Here is a 21,052-nt window from a genome sequence, read left to right on the forward strand (position 1 = left end):
AAAACCCACCAACATCTCACAGTACTCACACGAAGGCGAGACCTCGAACCGAACACACACGTTAGAAGTTTTCCGACTCTCTGACAAGAGCTCTTCATCTTCCTCTTGCTCTGTACGCCTGTGTCGGTAACTGAAATTGAGAACGAACAGAACAATCTCAGTTCAGGTTCAGCCGGCATACTTCGAAAAATATCGTCTCGATATGTCCTGAAGATATTTTTACCCGCACAAAAAAATGCAGAGAAAGATCAGAATTAATGTCACTTGGTGTCTTCTTGGAAGAGACGGAACTGACTGGCCTTTAAGATGTTCTTGGAAATGTGCGGCATTTCTATATATTCTACCAGGCAAATCTAAGAATCCTAGGTCTGTTGCAGAATACAGTAAAGTTTGAAGGGAAATTCCAGTTTAATACCCAGTTTCCACTCGATTACCTTGTACCTACCCCAGCACTTAGAAGAGTGCCGGGCACATAGTGAGCACTTAAATACCATTATCATTAATTGCCTTGTCTCACACATCCAGAGAGCTGAAACTAGCACCTCTGTCCCTAAGAAATTTTCATTGAGACACTAGATTTGTTTTAAATTAGCTTAAAAAAAAAATCCCGGGTTTAACTTTGCTGTTGAAAACATGGAAGTAGCATGTCCTGGTGGAAAGAGCCCATGCCTGGGAGTCGGAAGGTCATTTGTTCTAATCCCGGCTCTGCCACTTGTCTGCTGTATGAGCTGGGGCAAGTTATTTCACTTCTCTGAGCCTCGGTTACCTCATTTGGAAAATGGGGATTAAGATTGTGAGCCTCATTCAGTATCTTGCATTTACCCCAGGACTCAATAGAGTGCCTGGCATAGATTAAGGGCTTAACAAATATCATTTTAAAAAAACACAAATAAAAAGAATCAAAATAGTGAAACACCATTGTCATCATCCAGAATGAATAGAGCACCTGAAGATGCATGAGAGTCATCTGAATGTCTCTTTTTCTCTTCCCACTTATGCTCACATATTACTTTTTGCCAAGTGCTGTAGAAGCAGCATGGTACAGCGGATAGAGCATGGGCCTGGGAGTCAGAAGGTCATGAATTCTAATCCCGGCTCTGCCACTTGTCCGCTGTGTGACCTGGGGCAAGTCGCTTCACTTCTGTGTGTCTCAGTTCCCCCATCTGCAAAATGGGGATTGAGACTGTGAGCCCCACATGGGACAGGGACTATGTCCAACTTGATGTGTGTATCCAGCATGGTGCTTACTACAGTGGCTGGCATACAGTTAGCGTTTAACAAATAGCATCATTATTATTACTAAGTGCTGGGGTAGATACAAGATCATCATATCCCTACATGGGGCTCACCTACTCACATAGTAAATAGGAGGGAGAACAGGTATTGCATTCCCATTTTACAGATGAGGGAACTGAGGGTCACAGAAGTTAAATGATTTGCCCAAGGTCACCCAGCAGGCAAGGAGCAGAGGTGGGATTAGAACCTAGGTCCTCTAACTTTCCAAACCCATGCTCTTTCCACTAGGCCTCTCTGCCTAGTGCCTAGGAAGTTGGGAGATCTCTTCCTTCCATGCAGCTCTTCAGGGCCAAATTCTGGTGAAGTGAAAGAATGGATTGGGAGTAGTGGCGGGGGGGATGGGTGTCAATCGAAAGAGCAAAACCCTCCCATCTTTATTTCTCTTCTTAGGCTTTGCTAGGGACTGGATTCCACAATCCCATTTCTTTCGTCAAATAAGGGAATCGGGAACGTGGAGACAAAGTCGGGAATACTACTAGCATTAAGGGCTGCCCTTCCACCTTTGATGCTTCAAACCCACTTTTTCCTCTGCCGGCCTTGATTGCTCAACCCTAACCCACTGGCATAGTTTCTCCACAATAATGATGGTATTGTTAAGTGCTTACTATGTGCCAGGCACTGTACTAAGCGCTGGGGTAGATACAAACAAATCGGGTTGGACACAGTCCCTGTCCCATGTGGGGCTCATGGTCTCAATCCCCATTTTACTGATGAGGTAACTGAGGCCCAGAGAAGTAAAGTAACTTGGCCAAGGTCACAGAACAGGATAAGAACCCATGACCTTCCGACTCCCAGGCCCGTGTTCTATCCACTGTGCCATGCTGCTTCTCATATTCCCAAGGAATTTTCCCGACCCCTTGGTGCAGTTCATTGGACTCAGGAAGCATCCCATATTTATCTAACTACAGCCACCAAAAGCCGCTATTCACAGCTTCAGAAACTGGAGCTCGGCCCATGAGGGTAATTCTTCAGGTGCAAGTGATTTGGGGAATTATTTCAGGGAGAGAAAATTCCAATTACATACCGTGTTCAAACTGTCCCTATAAAATTATTCTGAAAAGTGACCTGTAAATGTATAACCAAAGAGAGAAATGAAAACATACTCCCCAGCTGATAAAAGGCTTTGTTTCTCATCTTTCTTTATTCGTGGACGACCCAGTTTCACTTTTAGTGGAGATGTTGGAGATTTCTGGGCTGCGGGCTGAATAAAATGGGCAAAGAGTTCTGTCTGCTTCAGCAGGAATTCAAATCTTTTAGCGCGGTCTGTTTTCTGATTTTGAAAAGAAAAGAAGAGTTATATCTTTTCCACTCATCGCCTTACATTCCCTTGAAAAACTGTTGGAAAATGCATCCAGCCCTAGAATACTTTTTTTAACCCTCTATTTATTCGACAAAAATGATAGCCAAATGGTATTCAAGGCAACCTGTAGATCCAAAAGAATGTGACTCAATTAACTGGTTCGTATGGGAGTCACTTTACAAGTACCCTAGTAATTGATTCATCTGTAGTATTTATTGAGCATCTACTATGAGTAGACAACTCCTTAACTTCCAGCTTCAACCACTCACTCTCCAATGGCTTCTTCCCCTCTGCCTTCAAACACGCCCACGTCTCCCCCATCCTAAAACAACCCTCTCTCAATCCCATTGCCCCCTCCCGTTATCACCCCATCTCCCACCTACCCTTCCTTTCCATACTACTAGAACGAGTCGTCTACACTCGCTGCCTTGAATTCCTCAACTCCAACTCTCTCCTGGACCCCTTCCAACCTGGCTTCCATCCCCTGCCCTCCACCGAAACTGCTCTCTCAAAGGTCACCCATGACCTCCTTCTTGCCAAATCCAATGGCTCCTACTAATCCTAATCCTCCTCGACCTCTCAGCTGCCTTTGACACTGTCGACCATCCCCTTCTCAACACGTTATCCAACCTTGGCTTCACAGACTCCGTCTTCTCCTGGTTCTTCTCATCTCTCTTACTCTCAGTTTCCATCATGGGCTCCTCCTCCGCCTCACTTCCCCTAACTGTAGGGGCTCCTCAAGGGGCAGTTTTTGGTCCCCTTCTGTTCTCCATCTACACTCACTCCCTTGGTGAACTCATTCACTCCCACGACTTCAACTATCATCTCTACAGAGATGACACCCAAATCTACACCTTCTCCCCTGTTCTCTCTCCCTCCCTTCAGGCTCGTATCTCCTTCTGCTTTCAGGACATCTCCACCTGGATGTCCTCCAGCCACCTAAAACTCAACATGACCACGGTTAAGCTCCTTAACTTCCCTCCCAAACCCTGTCCTCTCCCCAACTTTACGTCACTGTGGACGGCACGACCATCCTTCCCGTCACACAAGCCCTCATCCTTGGTGTCATCCTTGACTCTGCTCTCTCATTCACCCCACACATCCAATCCGTCACCAACACCTGCCGGTCTCACCTTCACAACATCGCCAAGATCCGCCCTTTCCTCTCCATCCAAACCGCTACCTTGCTGGTACAATCTCTCATCCTATCCGGACTGAATTACTGCATCAGCCTCCTTTCTGACCTCTCAACCTCCTCTCGCTCCCCGCTTCAGTCTATATTTCACTCTGCTGCCAAGATTATCTTTCTACAGAAACGCTCTGGGCATGTCACCCCCCCTCCTCAAAAACCTCCAGTGGTTGCCTATCTACCTTCGCATGAAGCAAAACCTCCTCACTCTTGGCTTCAAAGCTCTCCATCACCTTGCCCCCTCCTTCCTCACCTCCCTTCTCTCCTTCTCCAGCCCAGCCCGCACACTACGCTCCTCCGGTGCTAACCTCCTCGCTGGGCCTCGTTCGCGCCTGTCCCACGTCCCACCGCTGTCCTGGAATGCCCTCCCTCCTCACATCCGCCAAACTCTCTTCCCCTCGTCAAAGCCCCAGTAAGAGCTCACCTCCTCCAGGAGGCCTTCCCAGACTGATCCCCCCTTTTTCCCCCCTCCTCCTCCCCTCCCCATCGCCCCCACTCCCTCCCTCTGCTCTATCCCCTTCCCCACCCCACAGCACTTGTGTCTAATTGTACATATTTATCATTCTATTTATTAATGACGTATATATCTATAATTCTATATATATTATATATATTATAGAATATTTAATATTCTATATTAATGATGTATGTATATATATATCTATAATGTCTACTTGTTTTGTTGCCTGTCTCCCCCTTCTAGACTGTGAGCCCGTTGTTGGGTAGGGACTGTCTCTATCTGTTGCCAAATTGCTTTCCAAGCGCCTAGTACAGTGCTCTGCACAAAGTAAGCACTCAATAAATATGCCAATGAATGAACTGCACTCTGACTATAAAAGAATTAAATACAATCTCCACCCTCAAGGAACTTCCAGTCTATAGTAGGGAAGACAGACACTTAAATTACAAATAGGGAGAGTAATAGGGTAGATAAATAGGTATAGAAGTGCTACGGTGATTAGAGTAACTCAGGTTTTAAGGTGTGATTTTAGTACTTAGTAATTCAAGTGAACAAAGGGATCCCCTTCTTAATAGTGAAGTCACAACAAATCAAAACATTTCTAAAGATTCATGGTTTGTTTTCTATATACCTACGCTGTTCCCAAAAATCTCTTGAAATTTGAACATTATACCATGAAGCAATACATAATCATCACATTTCAAACCAGTTTCCAAAAGCTTTTGCAAACGCTTTAGATTTCACTCCTTTGGGGGAATAAATACAAGTCTTGTGCTACTCTGTAATCGGTTTTCAAATGTATTTAAGCAAAATTTTAAATAATATAACATACGCATTTCCTAATTGAAATTTTATATGCTAATATACAACATGCCCCTTCCCCAAAATGGTCTAAACTTCAGTTAAAAGTATGTGATAATCTTAAAAGTGGCAGCATTATATAAAAATGAACAAGTGATTCACTTTTTTGCCACTTGAGGGCAACAAAGCATTTACATTTTGCTAGGAAACACTCTGAAAAACATTCATTCATTCAACAGCATTTATTGAGCGCTTACTATGTGCAGAGCACTACACTAAGCACTTGGAATGTACAATTCAGCAACACATAGAGACAATCCCTGCCCAGTGACGGGCTCACAGTCTAAACGGGGGAGACAGACAGCAAATCAAAACAGAACAAAACTAAAACAAGACAACATCAAGATAAATATAATTATTTCAGGATATAATAAATTGGATAACAATATAAATTAAAAAGTTTACTTTGCTCCAAATCTACTTTTCTGAATCAAACACAAAGATTGAGGTTATATATCCTGAATAGATCTAATTGTCTAAAATCACTTCAAAAACCATTTTTGTTGTATTTTATCCTCCCTCTCCTGCTATTGCTACAGTCTTAAGACTCCAAAAGATGAGCTGCATTTCCGAAAGAGCTACCAAATTAACATAATAAGGAAATAAAAACTATATTTGGACTGAAACGCGTCCAGTCTTCGGAGGAAAATTCCGTCCATTTGAGCACTACCAAAATATTGGACTTGATCCTCCAGATTCAGACACAGCTGAACCAGGTGTGTAGGAGAAGAAAGCAGAGAGAGAAGAGAGAGTAGAGAATGGGGGGGAGAGAAGGGGGAGAGAAGATGGGGAGAGAGAGTTGGGAATGAGGGAAGAGAAGAGGGGACGAGGAGAGAGTGGGGGAGAGAAGAGATGGGGGAGAAAGGAGAGAGAGAGCAGGGGGAGAGAAGAGGGAGAGAAGAGAGCGCGGGATGAGAGAAGAGAGCGCGGGATGAGAGAAGAGAGCGCGGGATGAGAGAAGAGAGCGCGGGATGAGAGAAGAGAGCGCGGGATGAGAGAAGAGAGCGCGGGATGAGAGAAGAGAGCGCGGGATGAGAGAAGAGAGCGCGGGATGAGAGGAGAGAGCGCGGGATGAGAGGAGAGAGTTGGGGAGAGAAGAAAGCGAGGGCAAGAAGAGAGAGTGGGGGGAGAGAAAAGAGACTAGGGGGAGAGAAGAGAGAGTGGGGCGAGAGAGGATGGGGGATAGGAGAGAGGGTTATGGGGGGAGAGAGGGCTGAGGGGGGAGAGAGGGTTGGAGGGGAGAGGAGAGAATACTAGAGAGCTTATTCTATGTTACTGAGAATAAATGGAAAAAGTTAGCATGTTCAGGGAACATACTAACTTTCCCACCAACCTGCGCTTGTAACAGGAGTCAATCTGAGCTACACTTGCCTCAAGGGAGCATGGAGTTGGGCACCAGGGACCCAAGAGCACCCAAGGTGCTTCTGACTGACCCGGCTAGTTAAGGGGCCCTACTGGGAAGTTCAGTAGCTTAGTGACTTCGGAACTAACCTGTGTCTGCCTCCTCCGCCAGAATAATAATAATGTTGGTATTTGTTACGCACTTAATATGTGCCAGGCTCTGTACTTAGTACTGTACTAAGTACTATGTGCAGAGCACTGTTCTAAGCGCTGGGGTAGACACAGGGGAATCAGGTTGTCCCACGTGGGGCTCACAGTCTTAATCCCCATTTTACAGAGAAGTTAAGTGACTTGCCCACAGTCACACAGCTGACAAGTGGCAGAGCCGGGATTCGAACCCATGATCTCTAAGCTTCTGGAAGGCAGGGGTTATGTCTGATAACTCTATTGTCCACTCCCAAGTGCTCAGTACAGTGCTCTGCACAGAGTAAATGCTCAATAAATATTACCAATTGATTCCACAGAAAGTTGTTTTATATGGGATAGCAATCATCCAACTAGGGGCATCCAGGTGGAAACCAGCTACTTACAAGGGGAAACTTGGGCAAGAAGGCAAAGACAAAGACAGAAGGGAGAAGCCCCACAGCCATGAAAACAGCAGTACTTGTTAAGCGATTATTACATGCCAAACTTTGTTCTAAGCGCTGGGGTAGATACAAGCAAATCAGGTTGGACACAGCCCACGACCCAGATGGGGCTCACAGTCTTAATCCCCATTTTACAGATGAGGTAATAGAGGCCCAGAGAAGTGAAATGACTTGCCCAAGGTAACCTTAGCACTTTCACACGTTTCGTTTTACGTGCTGTATTTGAGCACATCTCCCTCCTGTTTGTGAATTAGCAAAGGTCTTTGTTTTCAACTAGAATGTAAGCATTTAATACAGTGCTGAGCACACAGTAAGCACTCCAACACCACTGACTGATTGTTGTTTGGTTAGTCTTTCTATAATATTGTTCCGCATCAGTCTCTCCACTCATCAAACTCCAAGTGTTACCCATTCACCTTCGCATCAAACAGAAATTCCTGATCACTGGCTTTCAACTACTCTCTCTGCTACTTATCCATTCTTCTTCCACTTCATCCCAGCTGGCGCTCTTCTTTTCCTCTCAGGCTAACTTACTCTCTGTGTCTCATTTTCATCTTTCCCAGTGCCAGCCCCTTGCTCCTCTCCAGCCTGGAACTCACTCTCCCTTCAAATCCACCAGTCCACAGCTCTACCCCATCTTCTAAATTATTCTGAAATCCCACCTCTCCCGGGAAAATTCCCTGATTAGTTTTTCTTCTCCCTAGGTAATAACCTCCTTACTCTCTCATTTCTGCATTTAGCAATTTCACACATATCGTTTTACGTGCTGTACTATTTGGGCACATCTCCCTCCTGATTGTGAATTAGTAAAGGTCTTTCTTTTCAACTAGAATGTAAGCGCCTTGGAGGCAGGGATCATGTCTTCTTGCTCTGTTGGAACTCTCCCAATCTGTTGCAACTCTCCCAATCTGTTGGAACTCTCCCAATCTGTTGGAACTCTCCCAATCGCTGAAAACAGGGTTCTGCACAGCAGGAACTCAAATAAACAGATTGAGCGTTTGCAACATGGCTTGGAGGGGAAGGAGGCAAATCTTAAAAGTGCTTAAACTCATAGATGGGTGGCTGTTGGGCTCACTGACTTCACAGACTCCCAAAGGATGAGATTTCAGTTAAAATCTGAAGGAAAAAAAAATAAGGGAGATTCGAGGGACTGAAAAATAAACCTTATATCAAACCAAACAATGTTACAAGAATACTAGACTGCTTATTCTATGTTACTGAGAATATAATGGAAAAAAAACTGCATGTTTTGGGAACATATTAACTGCAATTAGCTTTCCACTCAGGGGATATTTATTAAGCCACTAGGTCCTCGTAATGTATTTGCTCTCCACAGAAACAGAAGATTATGTAGTTATGTAGTATGTAGATATGCAGTTACGTGATTTTTTTTTTAAATATTGCTGCCTTAATTCTATTTCCCTTCCCTCCATATCACATCCTGCCTGTAATCTTTTTATTTCCTCCCATTGTCTCAGTTAAGTGAAATCGCATATAAAACAAATCAACAAAAACTTAACCGCGTGTTACCCGAACCGGCAAATTACATACCATCTTTTCCTCATATTCCGGGTCAACTTCCTTCTCAGGTCTACAGGCTTTTGGGGGAAGTTTGAGTTGAAATGGAGGATCATTTTTCTGGAATTTCCAAGGAGAGAAATTAGCAAATAACCAAAAATTAGGACAGTTATCAGTTAAAGAAATAATGGATATCATGAACTAACAACTAATTCCCCTTCCCCTCCCCTCCCCACTGTGCTCATTTGTATATATTATTTATTACCCTATTTATTTTGATAATGAGGTATATATCTCCTTGATTCTATTTATCTTGATGACGTTGTCTTGTTTTGTTTTGTTCTGTTTTGCTTTGCTGTCTCTCTCCCCTGGTTAGACTGTGAGCCCGTCATTGGGCAGGGATTGTCTCTATCTGTTGCCAAACTGTACATTCCAAGCGTTTAGTACATTCCAATAAATACTACTGAATGAATGAATAATTTCAACATCACTGTTAAAAACGGGAAGCCTTTCCCAAAAACGTCATTCCATTTAGAGTGGAACATAAAATTCAAGTTTGGGACAATATAAGACAGGTTTTAAAAAAATCAAAAAACAGAAATAATCTGCCACAAATAATCCATGTGCATAAATAGGCTGAATGCATATGAAGTGAGAGGGGAATAGGGATAGAGATGGGGGAAAGTGAAGAGAAGAGGAGTAGTGGTGGGGGGAAGAGAGTGGGGATAAGAAGAGAAAGTTGGGGGAGAAAGGGAAAAGCGTTGGGGCTCGGGGGGGAATAAGCCCGTCAATGGGCAGGGATTGTCTCTATCCGTTGCCGAATTGTACATTGCAAGCGCTTAGTACAATGTTCTGCACATAATAAGCGCTCAATAAAAATACTATTGAATGAACTTCAGATAGGTAGATACACTATTTAATGGCAGGTGGTTTTGTTAAAAGCAATATCAGCTAGTCACATACCAGCATCTAACACTTCTAAGAAGCAGTGTGGCCTAGTGGAAAGAGCAGGGGCCTGGGAGTCAGACAAGATGGGTTCTAATCCTGGCTCTGCCACAAGTCTGCTGTGTGACCTTGGGTAAGTCACTTAACTTCTTTGTGCCTCACTTACCTCATCTGTAAAATGGGGATCAAGACTGTGAACCCCATGAGGGACCAGGGACTGTATCCAACCTGATTACCTTGTAACTACCCCAGTGCTTAGGAAAGGGCTTGGCACATAGTAAGGGTTTAACAAATACCATGATTATTATATTATATATAATTATTAATAATAATAAAAACAGAAACTCCTTACCATTGACTCTAAAGCATTTAAATTTCCTATGTCATCTTAACGATCTCCTACCACAGCTTAGCCTACACACTCCGCTCCTCTAGCACCAGCTTGTTCACTGTGCCCCAATCTCATCTATCTCATTGCCGACCCCTTTCCCAATGCCTTCCCCAAGCCTGGAACTCCCTCCCCCTCCTTGCAGCGTGGCTCAGCGGAAAAAGCCCAGGATTGGGAGTCCGAGGTCATGGGTTCGAATTCCAGCTCTGCCACTTTTCAGCTGTGTGTCTGTGGGCAAGTCACTCAACTTCTCTGTGCCTCAGTTCCCTCGTCTGTAAAATGGGGATTAAGACTGTGACACTCATGTGGGACAACCTGATTACCCTGTATCTACCCCAGCACTTAGAACAGGGCTCTGCACATAGTAAGCGCTTAACAAATACCAACATTATTATTATTATTATTAAAACACCAGATCACCACTCTCCCCATCTTCCAAGCCTTATTAAGGTCACATCTACTTCCAAGAGACCTTCCCCGATGAAGTCCCCTTTGATCCGGCTCGTTTTCCCTTCTGCGTCTTCTATGCATTTGGATCTGTGACCTTTGGGCATTTGTTATTCACCCTATGCTCAACCTCACGGCACTTACATACATACCTTTAAATTATATATTACTTATATTAATGTCTGTCTCTCCCTCGAAACTGTAAATTCATTGTGGGCAGGGAATGTGTCCCCTAACTCTGTTGTACTGTACTCTCCCAAGCGCTTAGTATGGTGCTTTGCACAAAGTAAGCGCTCAGTAAATACCACTGATTAATTGAGGGGCAATGAAAGAGAAAAGCTGTGGGCCGAAATGGGGGAACAAGAAAGGGATGGAAGGAGGCAGGCGAGCAGGAGGTCAAGAAGAAGGGGAGTAGAAGCAAAGAACAGAAGGTGCTTGATATAGCAGGAGGAGAAAAAGGAAAGCAAGTGAGATGAGAGGAAAATGGCAAAAGGATCGGGAGAAAATCTGAAGGGGAAGTCATAGACAGAGAAGGAGAAAAGGAATAAGAAGTAAAAGCAGGAGAAAAATAATAGCAAAGAAAAGGAACAGGAAATTCTGCATAATATAGGATTGAGAGGGTCAAGCAGGGATAAAGGCACACACTTCAAAGAGAGACAAAGGTAAGATTTCAGTGAGTTTCTAATAGGTCTCAGAATGTAGATTTTATTTACTACTCTTATAACCAAATGATTCTAATGCAGCAAATATTCAATTTACATCATAAGACTACTTATGTAATAATAAAAGTGAATCACTCTGTAGAAGAGTTTATTTAAAGTTTATTTAAAAGGCTGGTGCTGTGATTTGTTTTTGCAAAGGTTTTTTTTTAAAGACATGCTTTTTAAAAGCTCGACAAGTTCTATTTTTACAGAGATAAAAAATACTTAAGGGAACAAAAGTTTAGAACTTTTAAAAAAATCCCTCCACTAAAAACAATTTATGCTGAATACAGGCAATTCACTTGAGCAATAGCATATTCCGATAGGAAGATACTGTACTTAATGGCAGGTGGTTTTCTTAAAAATCAGTATCAGCTAGTTACTATCCATCACCTGAACACTTCTAAGAATGTTGGCATTTGTTAAGCGCTTACTATGTGCACAGCACTGTTCTAAGCGCTGGGGTATACAGGGTAATCAGCTTACCCCACATGAGGCTCACAGTTTCAATCCCCCTTTTACAGATGAGAGAACTGAGGCCCAGAGAAGTTAAGTGACTTGCCCACAGTCACCCAGCTGACAGGTGGCAAAGCGGGATTCGAACCCATGACCTCTGACTCCCAAGCCCGTGCTCTTTCCACTGAGCCACGTTGCTTCTCTGTAAGAAGCAATGGAAAGATCACGGGCCTGGGAGTTAAAACATTCATTCATTCAAGAGTATTTATTGAGCGCTTACGATGTGCAGAGCACTGTACTAAGCGCTTGGAATGTACAATTCGGCAACAGATAGAGACAACCCCTGCCCGTCAATGCTCATTGTCTAAATGGGGGAGACAGACAGCAGAGCAAAACAGAGCAAAACAAAAACAAGACAACATCATAGAAGACCTGGGTTCTAAACTCAGCTCCATCATGTACCTGCTACATGACCTTGAGTGAGTCACTTAACTTTTCTGTGCCTCAACTGTAAAATGGGGATTAAATATCTATTTCCCTTCTACTCAGACTGTGAACTGCATGCGGGAGAGGGGCTGTGTCCATCCTAATTAACATGTACTCTACCCCAGCCCTTAGAAAAGCGATTGACACATAGTAAGCACTTAAATACCATAAAATAAACTCTTGCAGCAGTCTATTTCCAAATTGTTTCCCATTCAGAAGTCATCACACCAAAAATGGAAAAGATCTGATGGGTGTGACTTTCCCCAGAAGATGAGGAAAATTGGGAAAAAAAAATCATGAAACTAGACTGACTAGCAAATAATTATAACAATATTTGTGGTATTTTGTTAAGCACTTTCTACGTGCCAGGCACTGTACTAAGCACTGGGGTGGCTACAAGCAAATTGGGTTGAACGCAGTCCCTGCCCCAAGCGGGGCTCACAGTCTCCATCCTCCTTTTACAGATGACGTAACTGAGGCCCAGAGAAGTGAAGTGACTTGCTCAGGGTAACCCAGTAGACAAGTGGCAGCAGCTCTTTCTGGCTTGCCTTGATTTACTTGTGGGCAGGGACCTTGTCTACCAGCTTTGTTGGATTGTACTCTCTCAAGCTCCTAGCCGTGCTCTGCACACAGTAAGCACTCAATAAACGTGATTGGTGGCTTGATGAATTTCAATTAGTGTAGAATTGTGAACTGTGGCCCCTGGAAGCACCCAGAGAGGTCATCAAGTCCACCCCCTTGCCTCAAGGTGGGTGAATGACCACACCAGAGACCCTCAACCTCTCTCGCTGAACTCTGACGGCATCCAGATCGCTGAAGGGGCTATGGGGGCCATTATGGCAAATAATGAGCACAGGCAGGCAACCTGTCTACTAATTCTGTTGTACTGTACTCTCCCAAGGGCTTAGAACAGTGCTCCGCACATAGTAAATGTTCAGTAAATATCACTGATGGATCGAATAGAAACCCCACGTCCAGAGACGTGTGAAAATCGGTCTGCTGCGGTCCTCCTCTCCACCCGAAGGGCAGCTCGGATCAATATTTCCGAATACAGGGGTGAAACCAAGGCTTTGGGCGGTGCCGGGGATGAGATGATGTGGAAAGACTGGGGTGGAATGTGCTTGAGGATGAATCCTGAGATGACAGAATATAGTTTCTTAAAAAAAGCTTGAAACACAATTTCTGCCATCCAAGACAATATGGCTATCTACTTTTTCTTATGGCTCCTACGGACAATTCTGCCATCCAAGACAATATCTACTTTTTCTTATGGATCCTCTAGATTAAGCCCTCTTTTCCCCAACTCCTTCTCCTTTCTACATCATCTAAGCACTTGGATCTGTGTCTTTGGGCATTTATATTCGCCCCTCCCTTAACCCCAAAATATATATACATATATTTTTATAAATTATTTATTGTAAGTGATTTACTTATATTAATGTCGATCTCCCCCTCTAGACTGTGAGCTCATTATGGGCAGGGAATATGTCTATCAACTCGGTTGTACTGTACTCTTCTAAATGCTTAGTATGGTGATCTGCACATAGTAAGCACTCAGTGAATACCAGCATATGGATCTGGCGAATTTAGACCACCACAGAAAATCTACTTGGGTCTTCCATGTCCTGCTCCTGTTATTACACCCCAGTAACACATTGCCTTCTCTAATTGCATCACCACCTTACTGACATTCAGTTCCCTAAGCCCTTATTTCCTCTTCTCCCACTCCTTTCTGCTGTCACCCTTGCATTTGCCTTTTCTTCACCTTTCCCTCAGCACCACACCACTTATGTACATTCATTCAGTTCATTCATTCAGTATATCCAGAATTTATTTATTTATATGAATTTCCATCTCCCCGCACCCAGACAGTGAAGTCCTGGTGGGCAGAGAAAGTGTCTTAGAGTTTTGCCTCGTCTCTTCTGATGAGCCTGATGTCGGTCCCTTCTGCGAGCCCCGGAACGCCCAAGGACCATATTTAATTCCCACCTGCGTATTCTTTTCCAGCATTTAGTTCAGTGCTTGTTGCACAACATAACTGCTTAATAAATACAATTATTTTGATTCTTACTGAAAGCAATTGAGAGCAGTGACTGTAGATTTTTAGCATTTTTTTCTGGAAGGTAACATCCCAGCCACTCCTCCTGACCATCCGTATCGTTATTATTGTTATTGTGGTACTTACTACACTAACTCTTACTATGGGTCAAGCCCTGGTGTAAGCACTGGGGAAGATACAAATTGATCAGTTTGGACACAGTCCCTGGCCCACATGGCGCTCACAGTCCAAGTAGGAGGGGGAACAGGAATTTAAGCTCCATTTTACTGTTGAGGAAACTGAAGCACAGAGCCGTTAAATGACTTGCCTGAGGTCTCACAACAAGCAGTAACTAAATAAAAAAATTAAAAAATGATGGCATTTGTTAAGCGCTTACTATGTGCAAAGCACTATTCTAAGCACCCTAGAGGATACAAGGTGATCAGGTTTCCCACATGGGGCTCACAGTCTTAATCCCCATTTTACAGATGAGGTAACTGAGGCACAGAGAAGTGAAGTGAACTTGCCTAAAGTCACACAGCCGACAAGCGGCTGAGCCGGCATTTGAACCCATGACCTCCAACTCCCAAGCCTGGGCTCTTTCCACTAAGTCACGCTAGACTGTGAGCTCTTTCTGGGCAGGAATGTGCCTGCTTGTTGTTATATTGTATTCTCCCAAGCCCATAGTAATAATAATAATGTAGGTATTTGTTAAGCGCTTACTATGTGAAGAGCACTGTTCTAAGCGCTGGGGGAGATACAGGGTCATCAGGTTGTCCCACGTGAGGCTTCCAGTCTTCATCCCTATTTTACAGATGAGGTAACTGAGTCACAGAGAAGTGAAGTGACTTGCCCAGGGTCACACAGCTGACAAGGGGCAGAGCCCGGATTCGAACCCATGACCTCTGACTCCCAAGCCCGGGCTTTTTGCACTGAGCCACGCTGCACAGTACAGTCCTTTGCACACAGTAAGTGACTAAATGTGACAATGTCTCCCCCGGTTAGATTGTGAGCCTGCCATTGGGCAGGGATGGTCTCTTGCCCATCTGTACATTCCAAGCACTTAGTACAGTGCTCTGCACATAGTAAGCGCTCAACAAATACTATTGAATGAATGGACAGAGGCAGGATTAGAACCCAGGTCCTCTGACTCCCACGCCCATTTTCTTTCCCCTACACGGTCCTGCTTCTCATGTACAATGTAATATGTTCCCCTACACGGTCCTGCTTCTCATGTACAATGTAATATTCTAAGAAAAGCCTAACACCGGCTTTTTGAGGGGTAGCAACGCCCCTCTCTGCTTGTAGAATTGGACATAAATACTAGCAGACCTGGGAGCTTTACCTTTCTTCTTCATTTCAAATGAAAGCAGGGAGATTAACTGCTTATCAAAGTGTCTCACACCTCTGATGAGCTGAAGGGGCTAAAGCTCTCAACTACAAAGCAGCAGCTAATGCTGCATATTAAATTTAGTTTGATTATTCATATCCTCGAAGCAGGTCCTTTAAGGTGAAAAATGCAAGTCTGAAACCGGCTGCTTTGAAGCAGTCAAAAGCAGTCGGTTTCTTTACAGCGTGGCTCAGTGGCAAGAGCCCAGGCTTGGGAGTCAGAGGTCTTGGGTTCTAATCCCCGCTCCACCGCTTGTCTGCTGTGTGACGTTGGGCAGGCCACTTCACTTCTCTGTGTCTCAGTTCTCTCATCTGTAAAATCCCGGCTCTGCCACTTGGCATCTGTGAGACTGTGGGCAAGTCACTTAACTTCTCTGTGCCAGAGTTAGTTACCTCGTCTGTAAAATGGGGATTAACTGTGAGCCTCACGTGGGACAACCTGATTACCCTGTGTCTACCCCAGTGTTTAGAACAGTGCTCTGCATATAGTAAGCACTTAAATACCAACATTATTATTATCATTATTAAAATGGGGATTAAGGCTGTGAGCCCCTCGTGCCAAAACCTGATTACCTTGGATCTCCCCCAGCGCTTAGAACACCGCTCGGCACATAGTAAATGCTTATCACCTCCGCCAAACTGATTCTCTTTCCCTCTTCAAAACCCTACTTAAAAATCACCTCCTCCAAGAGGCGTTCCCAGACTGAGCTCCTCTTCCCCCTCTACTCCCTCTGCCATCCCTTTACCTCTCCGCAGCTAAAGCCTCATTTTCCCCTTTTCCCTCTGCTCCTCCACCTCTCCCTTCCCATCCCCACAGCACCGTACTCATCCGCTCAACTGTATATATTTTCGTTACCCTATTTATTTTGTTAATGAATTGTACATCGCCTCGATTCTATTTAGTTGCCATTGTTTTTACGAGATGTTCTTCCCCTTGACGCTGTTTATCGCCATTGTTCTCGTCTGTCCGTCTCCCCCGATTAGACTGTAAGCCCGTCAAACGGCAGGGACTGTCTCTATCTGTTGCCGACTTGTTCATCCCAAGCGCTTAGTACAGTGCTCTGCACATAGTAAGCGCTCAATAAATACTATTGAATAACAAATACCATCATTATTATTATGATTATTAATTACTCAAGCCTCAAAATCGTGTCTGGTTTCACTGGACTGCACCTCTCCCAGGCCTTACCATGGAGGGACAAATACCACTATCAACCTTATTAAAAGGGAGATTTTTGAGGATTCATACAGAGGCATTATAAATAAGTACCGAAACCCACTACCACTAATACTAATTATTATTATACTACCCAAGTACCCTGATGTTTATATTTCACTAAAATAAAAAGTGGTATTAGTTCATTTGCCCTGGACCCAAGACAGCACGAAGAACCAGGGTTTTGTTGTACGAGTCCACAACGTGGCTATTCATCCTGGTCCACAGCCTGGTAAAAACCCATTGTGTCTGTTCGACAACCAGCAATGTCGATTTAGGGATGGAGGGAAAATGAACCTGGAGAGGGAGGGGAAAAAAAAATCCAAGGGGAGACTGATTTTTCTGCGGGGTCCAAATGGGAAATGTTGCGCGGGGGGGACTGAAAGAAGCAATTTTAGTTTCCTGGAGAGCTGGGGGCGCAGCACCTGGATTCCATCCCTCTCATTCATTTATTCCTCCATTCGTCGCTTAGTCCAGTGCCTGGCACGTAATAAGCACCTAACCAAAATCGTACTTGTTATTTATCGAGCGCTTACTATGTGCACAGCCCTATACTAAGGGCTTGGGATTCACGCCTTCATTCCATCGCTTTTCCTGAGCGCCCATTGTGCGCAGGGCACTGTACTAAGCCCCGGGGAGAGACGGCTACCACAATCTGCGTCCGCCCAGTCGGCTCAAGGATGGGGGGCACAAAAGGAGAGATCCTTTCCAGCCCCTCCTGCACCCAGAAAAATCCTCTGCCCCATGACCTGGGGGTGGGGGGGAGGCTGGGGCCAGACCAAAACAAACACACCTGGTTTTGTCCAACATGACACCCCTCCGCCCCGTAGGGTTTTGTCCAAAGTCACTCACACACACCGGAGTTCTGTCCAACGACACAAAGGCACCCAGGGTTTTGTCTAAAGTCACACACAGACACGCACATACACATACACAAATCCTGGGGCTTTGTCCAATGACACAGAGACACCCGGGTTTTGTCCAATGTGACACACACACCACCCCCCCCAGGGTTTTGTCCAAAGCCACAAAGACACACACACAACTGGGGTTTGGTCCAAGGAGACACAGGCACTTGGGGTTTTGTCTAAAGTCACACACAGACACACACATACATCCCGGGGGGTTTTGTCCAACAACACACATACCCGGGTTTGGTCCAACAGGACACACACACCCCCCCCCAGGGTTTTGTCCAAAGCCACACAGACACACACCCACACACCCACCGGGGTTTGGTCCAACGACACACAGGCACCTGGGGTTTTGTCTAAAGTCACATTCATTCATTCCTTCAATCGTCTTTATTGAGCGTTTACAGTGTGCAGGCAGACCGCTGTACTGAGCGCTCAGGGGGTGCAGAGCCCTCTGCTAAGCGCTTGGAGAGTACAATTCGGCAACAGGGACAGACAATCCCGGCCCAACAACGGGCTCACAGCCTAGAAGAGGAGAGACAGACAGCAAAACAACTCAAATAGACACAGGCATCAATGGCAAACACACACACTCACACAGGCCCCCGGGGGGTTGTGTCCAAAGCCACAGGCATTCCTTCCATGGAACTGATTGAGCGCTTACTGGGTGCCCAGCACTGGACTAAGCGCTTGGAATGGACAATTTGACGACAGAGAGAGACCCTCCCGGCCCAACCAAAGGGCTCACTGTCTAGACGGGGGGAGACACAGCAAAACAACTCAAGCAGACACAGGCATCAGTAGCACACACACACACACACACAAAAAAAGGCACCCGGGGGGGGGGGGGGTACTGTCCAAAGCGCCACACACACACACACACACACACACACCCCTGGGGGTTTGTCCAAAGCCACACACACAACACCCCTAGTCCAATAACACACATACACACCCTCTCTCCAATGACACACACACACCCATTCTCTCCGATGATACAGAGACACACCCCCCTTTGTCCAATGACACACATATACACACACACAAACCTTCTGTCTAATGACACACAGACCCGCTCTCCAATGACACACATACACACACCCCCCTTTGTCCAATGACACACATGCACACACACAAACTCTTTGTCTAATGACACCCACACGCACCCCTCCAGTGACACATACACACCCCCTATGTCCAATGACACACATACACACACACAAACCCTTCGTCTAATGACACACAGACCCGCTCTCCAATGACACACATACACACACCCCCCTTTGTCCAATGACACACATACACACACAGACCCGCTCTCCAATGACACACATGCACATACCCCCTCCTTTGTCCAATGACACACATACACACACAAACCCTCTGTCTAATGACACACCCCCCCCCGTGACACACATACACACACACCCCCTCTCTCCAGTGACACACATACACAGACACCCCCTTTGTCCAATGACACACACCCCCACCCCTTTGTCCAATGACACACACGCTTTGTCCAATGCCACACACACACACACACCCTTTGTCCAATCACACACATACACACACCCTTTGCCCAATCACACAAACACACACACACACGCTTTGTCCAATGACACACACGTACACACACACCCCCCTTTTTCTAATCATATACACACAAACACACACACCACCCCCTTGGTCCAATCACACCCCCTCTGTCCAATCACACACACACAAACACACACCCTTTGTCCAATGACACTCACACACATACACACACACACCCCCCCTTTGTCCAATCACTCACACACACAGTGCTGGCAGGGGGAGGAGGAAGAGACGACTCGCCTCCGAGGACGGGGGGGGGGAGGCCCGGGGACGACGGAGAAGGCACCACCTGCCGCCCCCCCCCCCGCTCCCCCCCGCGGCGCGCCCCAGTTGGACGCGCCCCGGCCCCGCCCTCCCGCGCAGGCGCGCGCGCTCCCGCGCCGGGGAGGGGAAGGCGGACAGCGTCGGCGGCGCGCCGGCGGCCCCGCCCCCCCAGGCCCGCGGGGTGGTGCCCCCGGAGGGGCATCTCCCCCGTGCCACCTACCTCCTCCTCCTCCTCCTCGCCTTCCTCCTCCTGCGGGGCCTCGGCGGCGGCCGCTCCCGCCCCCCGGGAGGTCGACGGCCGCGGCGGCTCGTCCGCGTCCATGGCGGCGGGAACGACCACCGCCGCCCCCCGGCCCCGTCCCCGCTTCTCCTCCCGAGACCGATGACGTCACGGACGCCCCCTCCCACCCCGGCCGCCGGGCAGCCCTCGCTCCACCCCCCCCCAAGTATCGCGAGACTTGCCCCCCGTGCGCGCGCCCGCCGCACCACGTGACCAGAACGGCGGGGGCGTCGAGGCCGTCGTCTTCTCGCCCGCCATTTTGTGCTGAGGCCCCAGGGCTCCTCACTACGTATAAAACACACACGCTCCCCACCAGAGCCCCATCCCTGCTCATCCAAAACCTACAAATCCCGCCCACCTCCTCCTTGCTCCCCTCACCAACCCACCCAATGACATGAGTTCGACTCCCACCTCTGCCACTTGTCATCCGTGTGACTGTGGGCAAGTCACTTCACTTCTCTGGGCCTCAGTTCCCTCATCTGTAAAATGGGGATTAACTGTGAGCCTCACGTGGGATGACCTGATGACCCTGTATCTCCCCCAGCGCTTAGAACAATGCTTTGCACATAATAAGCGCTTAACAAATATCAACAAATACCAACATTATTATTATGCCGCTTCCTCAGCAACGAAGCTCCTCAGGCCTGATGTCCATTTCTCTAATGGTCTGTCTCTCCCTCACCACTAATTGTGCTATCTGTTAGGCACTTATCACTGGATAGGTGGCTTAGGGGACACTTGGGAGTCCGAGGTCGTGGGTTCTAATCCCACCTCCGCCGCTCATCAGCTCTGTGTCTTTGGTCCAGTCACTTCTCTGCGCCTCGGGGACCTCCTCTCTCAAATGGGGATCAATAATAATAATAATGTTGGGATGTGTTAAGCTCTTACTACGTGCAGAGCACTGTTCTAAGCGCTGGGGGAGATCCAGAGTCATCAGGTGGTCCCACGTGAGGCTCACAGTCTTCATCCCCATTTTACAGATGAGGGAACTGTTCTAAGCGCTGGGGTAGATAGAGGGTCATTAGATTGTCCCATGTGAGGCTCTCACAATTAATCCCCATTTTACAGATGAGGTAACTGAGGCCCAGAGAAGTGAAGTGACTTGCCCACAGTCACACAGCTGACAAGTGGCAGAGGTGGGATTCAAATCCACAACCTCTGACTCCCAAGCCCGGGCTCTTTCCACTGAGCCATGGCCAGACACTTCTCTGGACCTCAGTGACCTCCTCTGTCAAATGGAGATCAATAATAATAACAGTGTTGGTATTTGTTAAGCGCTTACTATGTGCAGAGCGCTGTTCTAAGCGCTGGGGTAGATAC

The 21,052-nt window shown here is 46.4% G+C and overlaps 1 protein-coding gene across 1 annotated transcript in view; it reads right to left on the bottom strand.

The window, feature by feature from the left end:
• The window catches only part of SMARCA1 (SWI/SNF related, matrix associated, actin dependent regulator of chromatin, subfamily a, member 1), a 100,332-nt gene extending 80,529 nt beyond the window's left edge, over positions 1 to 19,803 (bottom strand). Inside the window, exons 1-4 of the mRNA XM_029067459.2 lie at positions 19,673 to 19,803; positions 8,646 to 8,732; positions 2,400 to 2,566; positions 30 to 130 (exon numbers count right to left, since the gene is read on the bottom strand). Coding sequence (XP_028923292.1) covers positions 30 to 130; positions 2,400 to 2,566; positions 8,646 to 8,732; positions 19,673 to 19,774 — 457 coding nt within the window. The 5' untranslated portion in view covers positions 19,775 to 19,803. The remainder of the gene's footprint in view (positions 1 to 29; positions 131 to 2,399; positions 2,567 to 8,645; positions 8,733 to 19,672) is intronic.
• Between the last annotated feature and the right edge of the window lie 1,249 nt (positions 19,804 to 21,052).

This window comes from Ornithorhynchus anatinus, chromosome 6 (assembly GCF_004115215.2).
Source record: "Ornithorhynchus anatinus isolate Pmale09 chromosome 6, mOrnAna1.pri.v4, whole genome shotgun sequence".
Classification (NCBI taxonomy): domain Eukaryota; kingdom Metazoa; phylum Chordata; class Mammalia; order Monotremata; family Ornithorhynchidae; genus Ornithorhynchus; species Ornithorhynchus anatinus.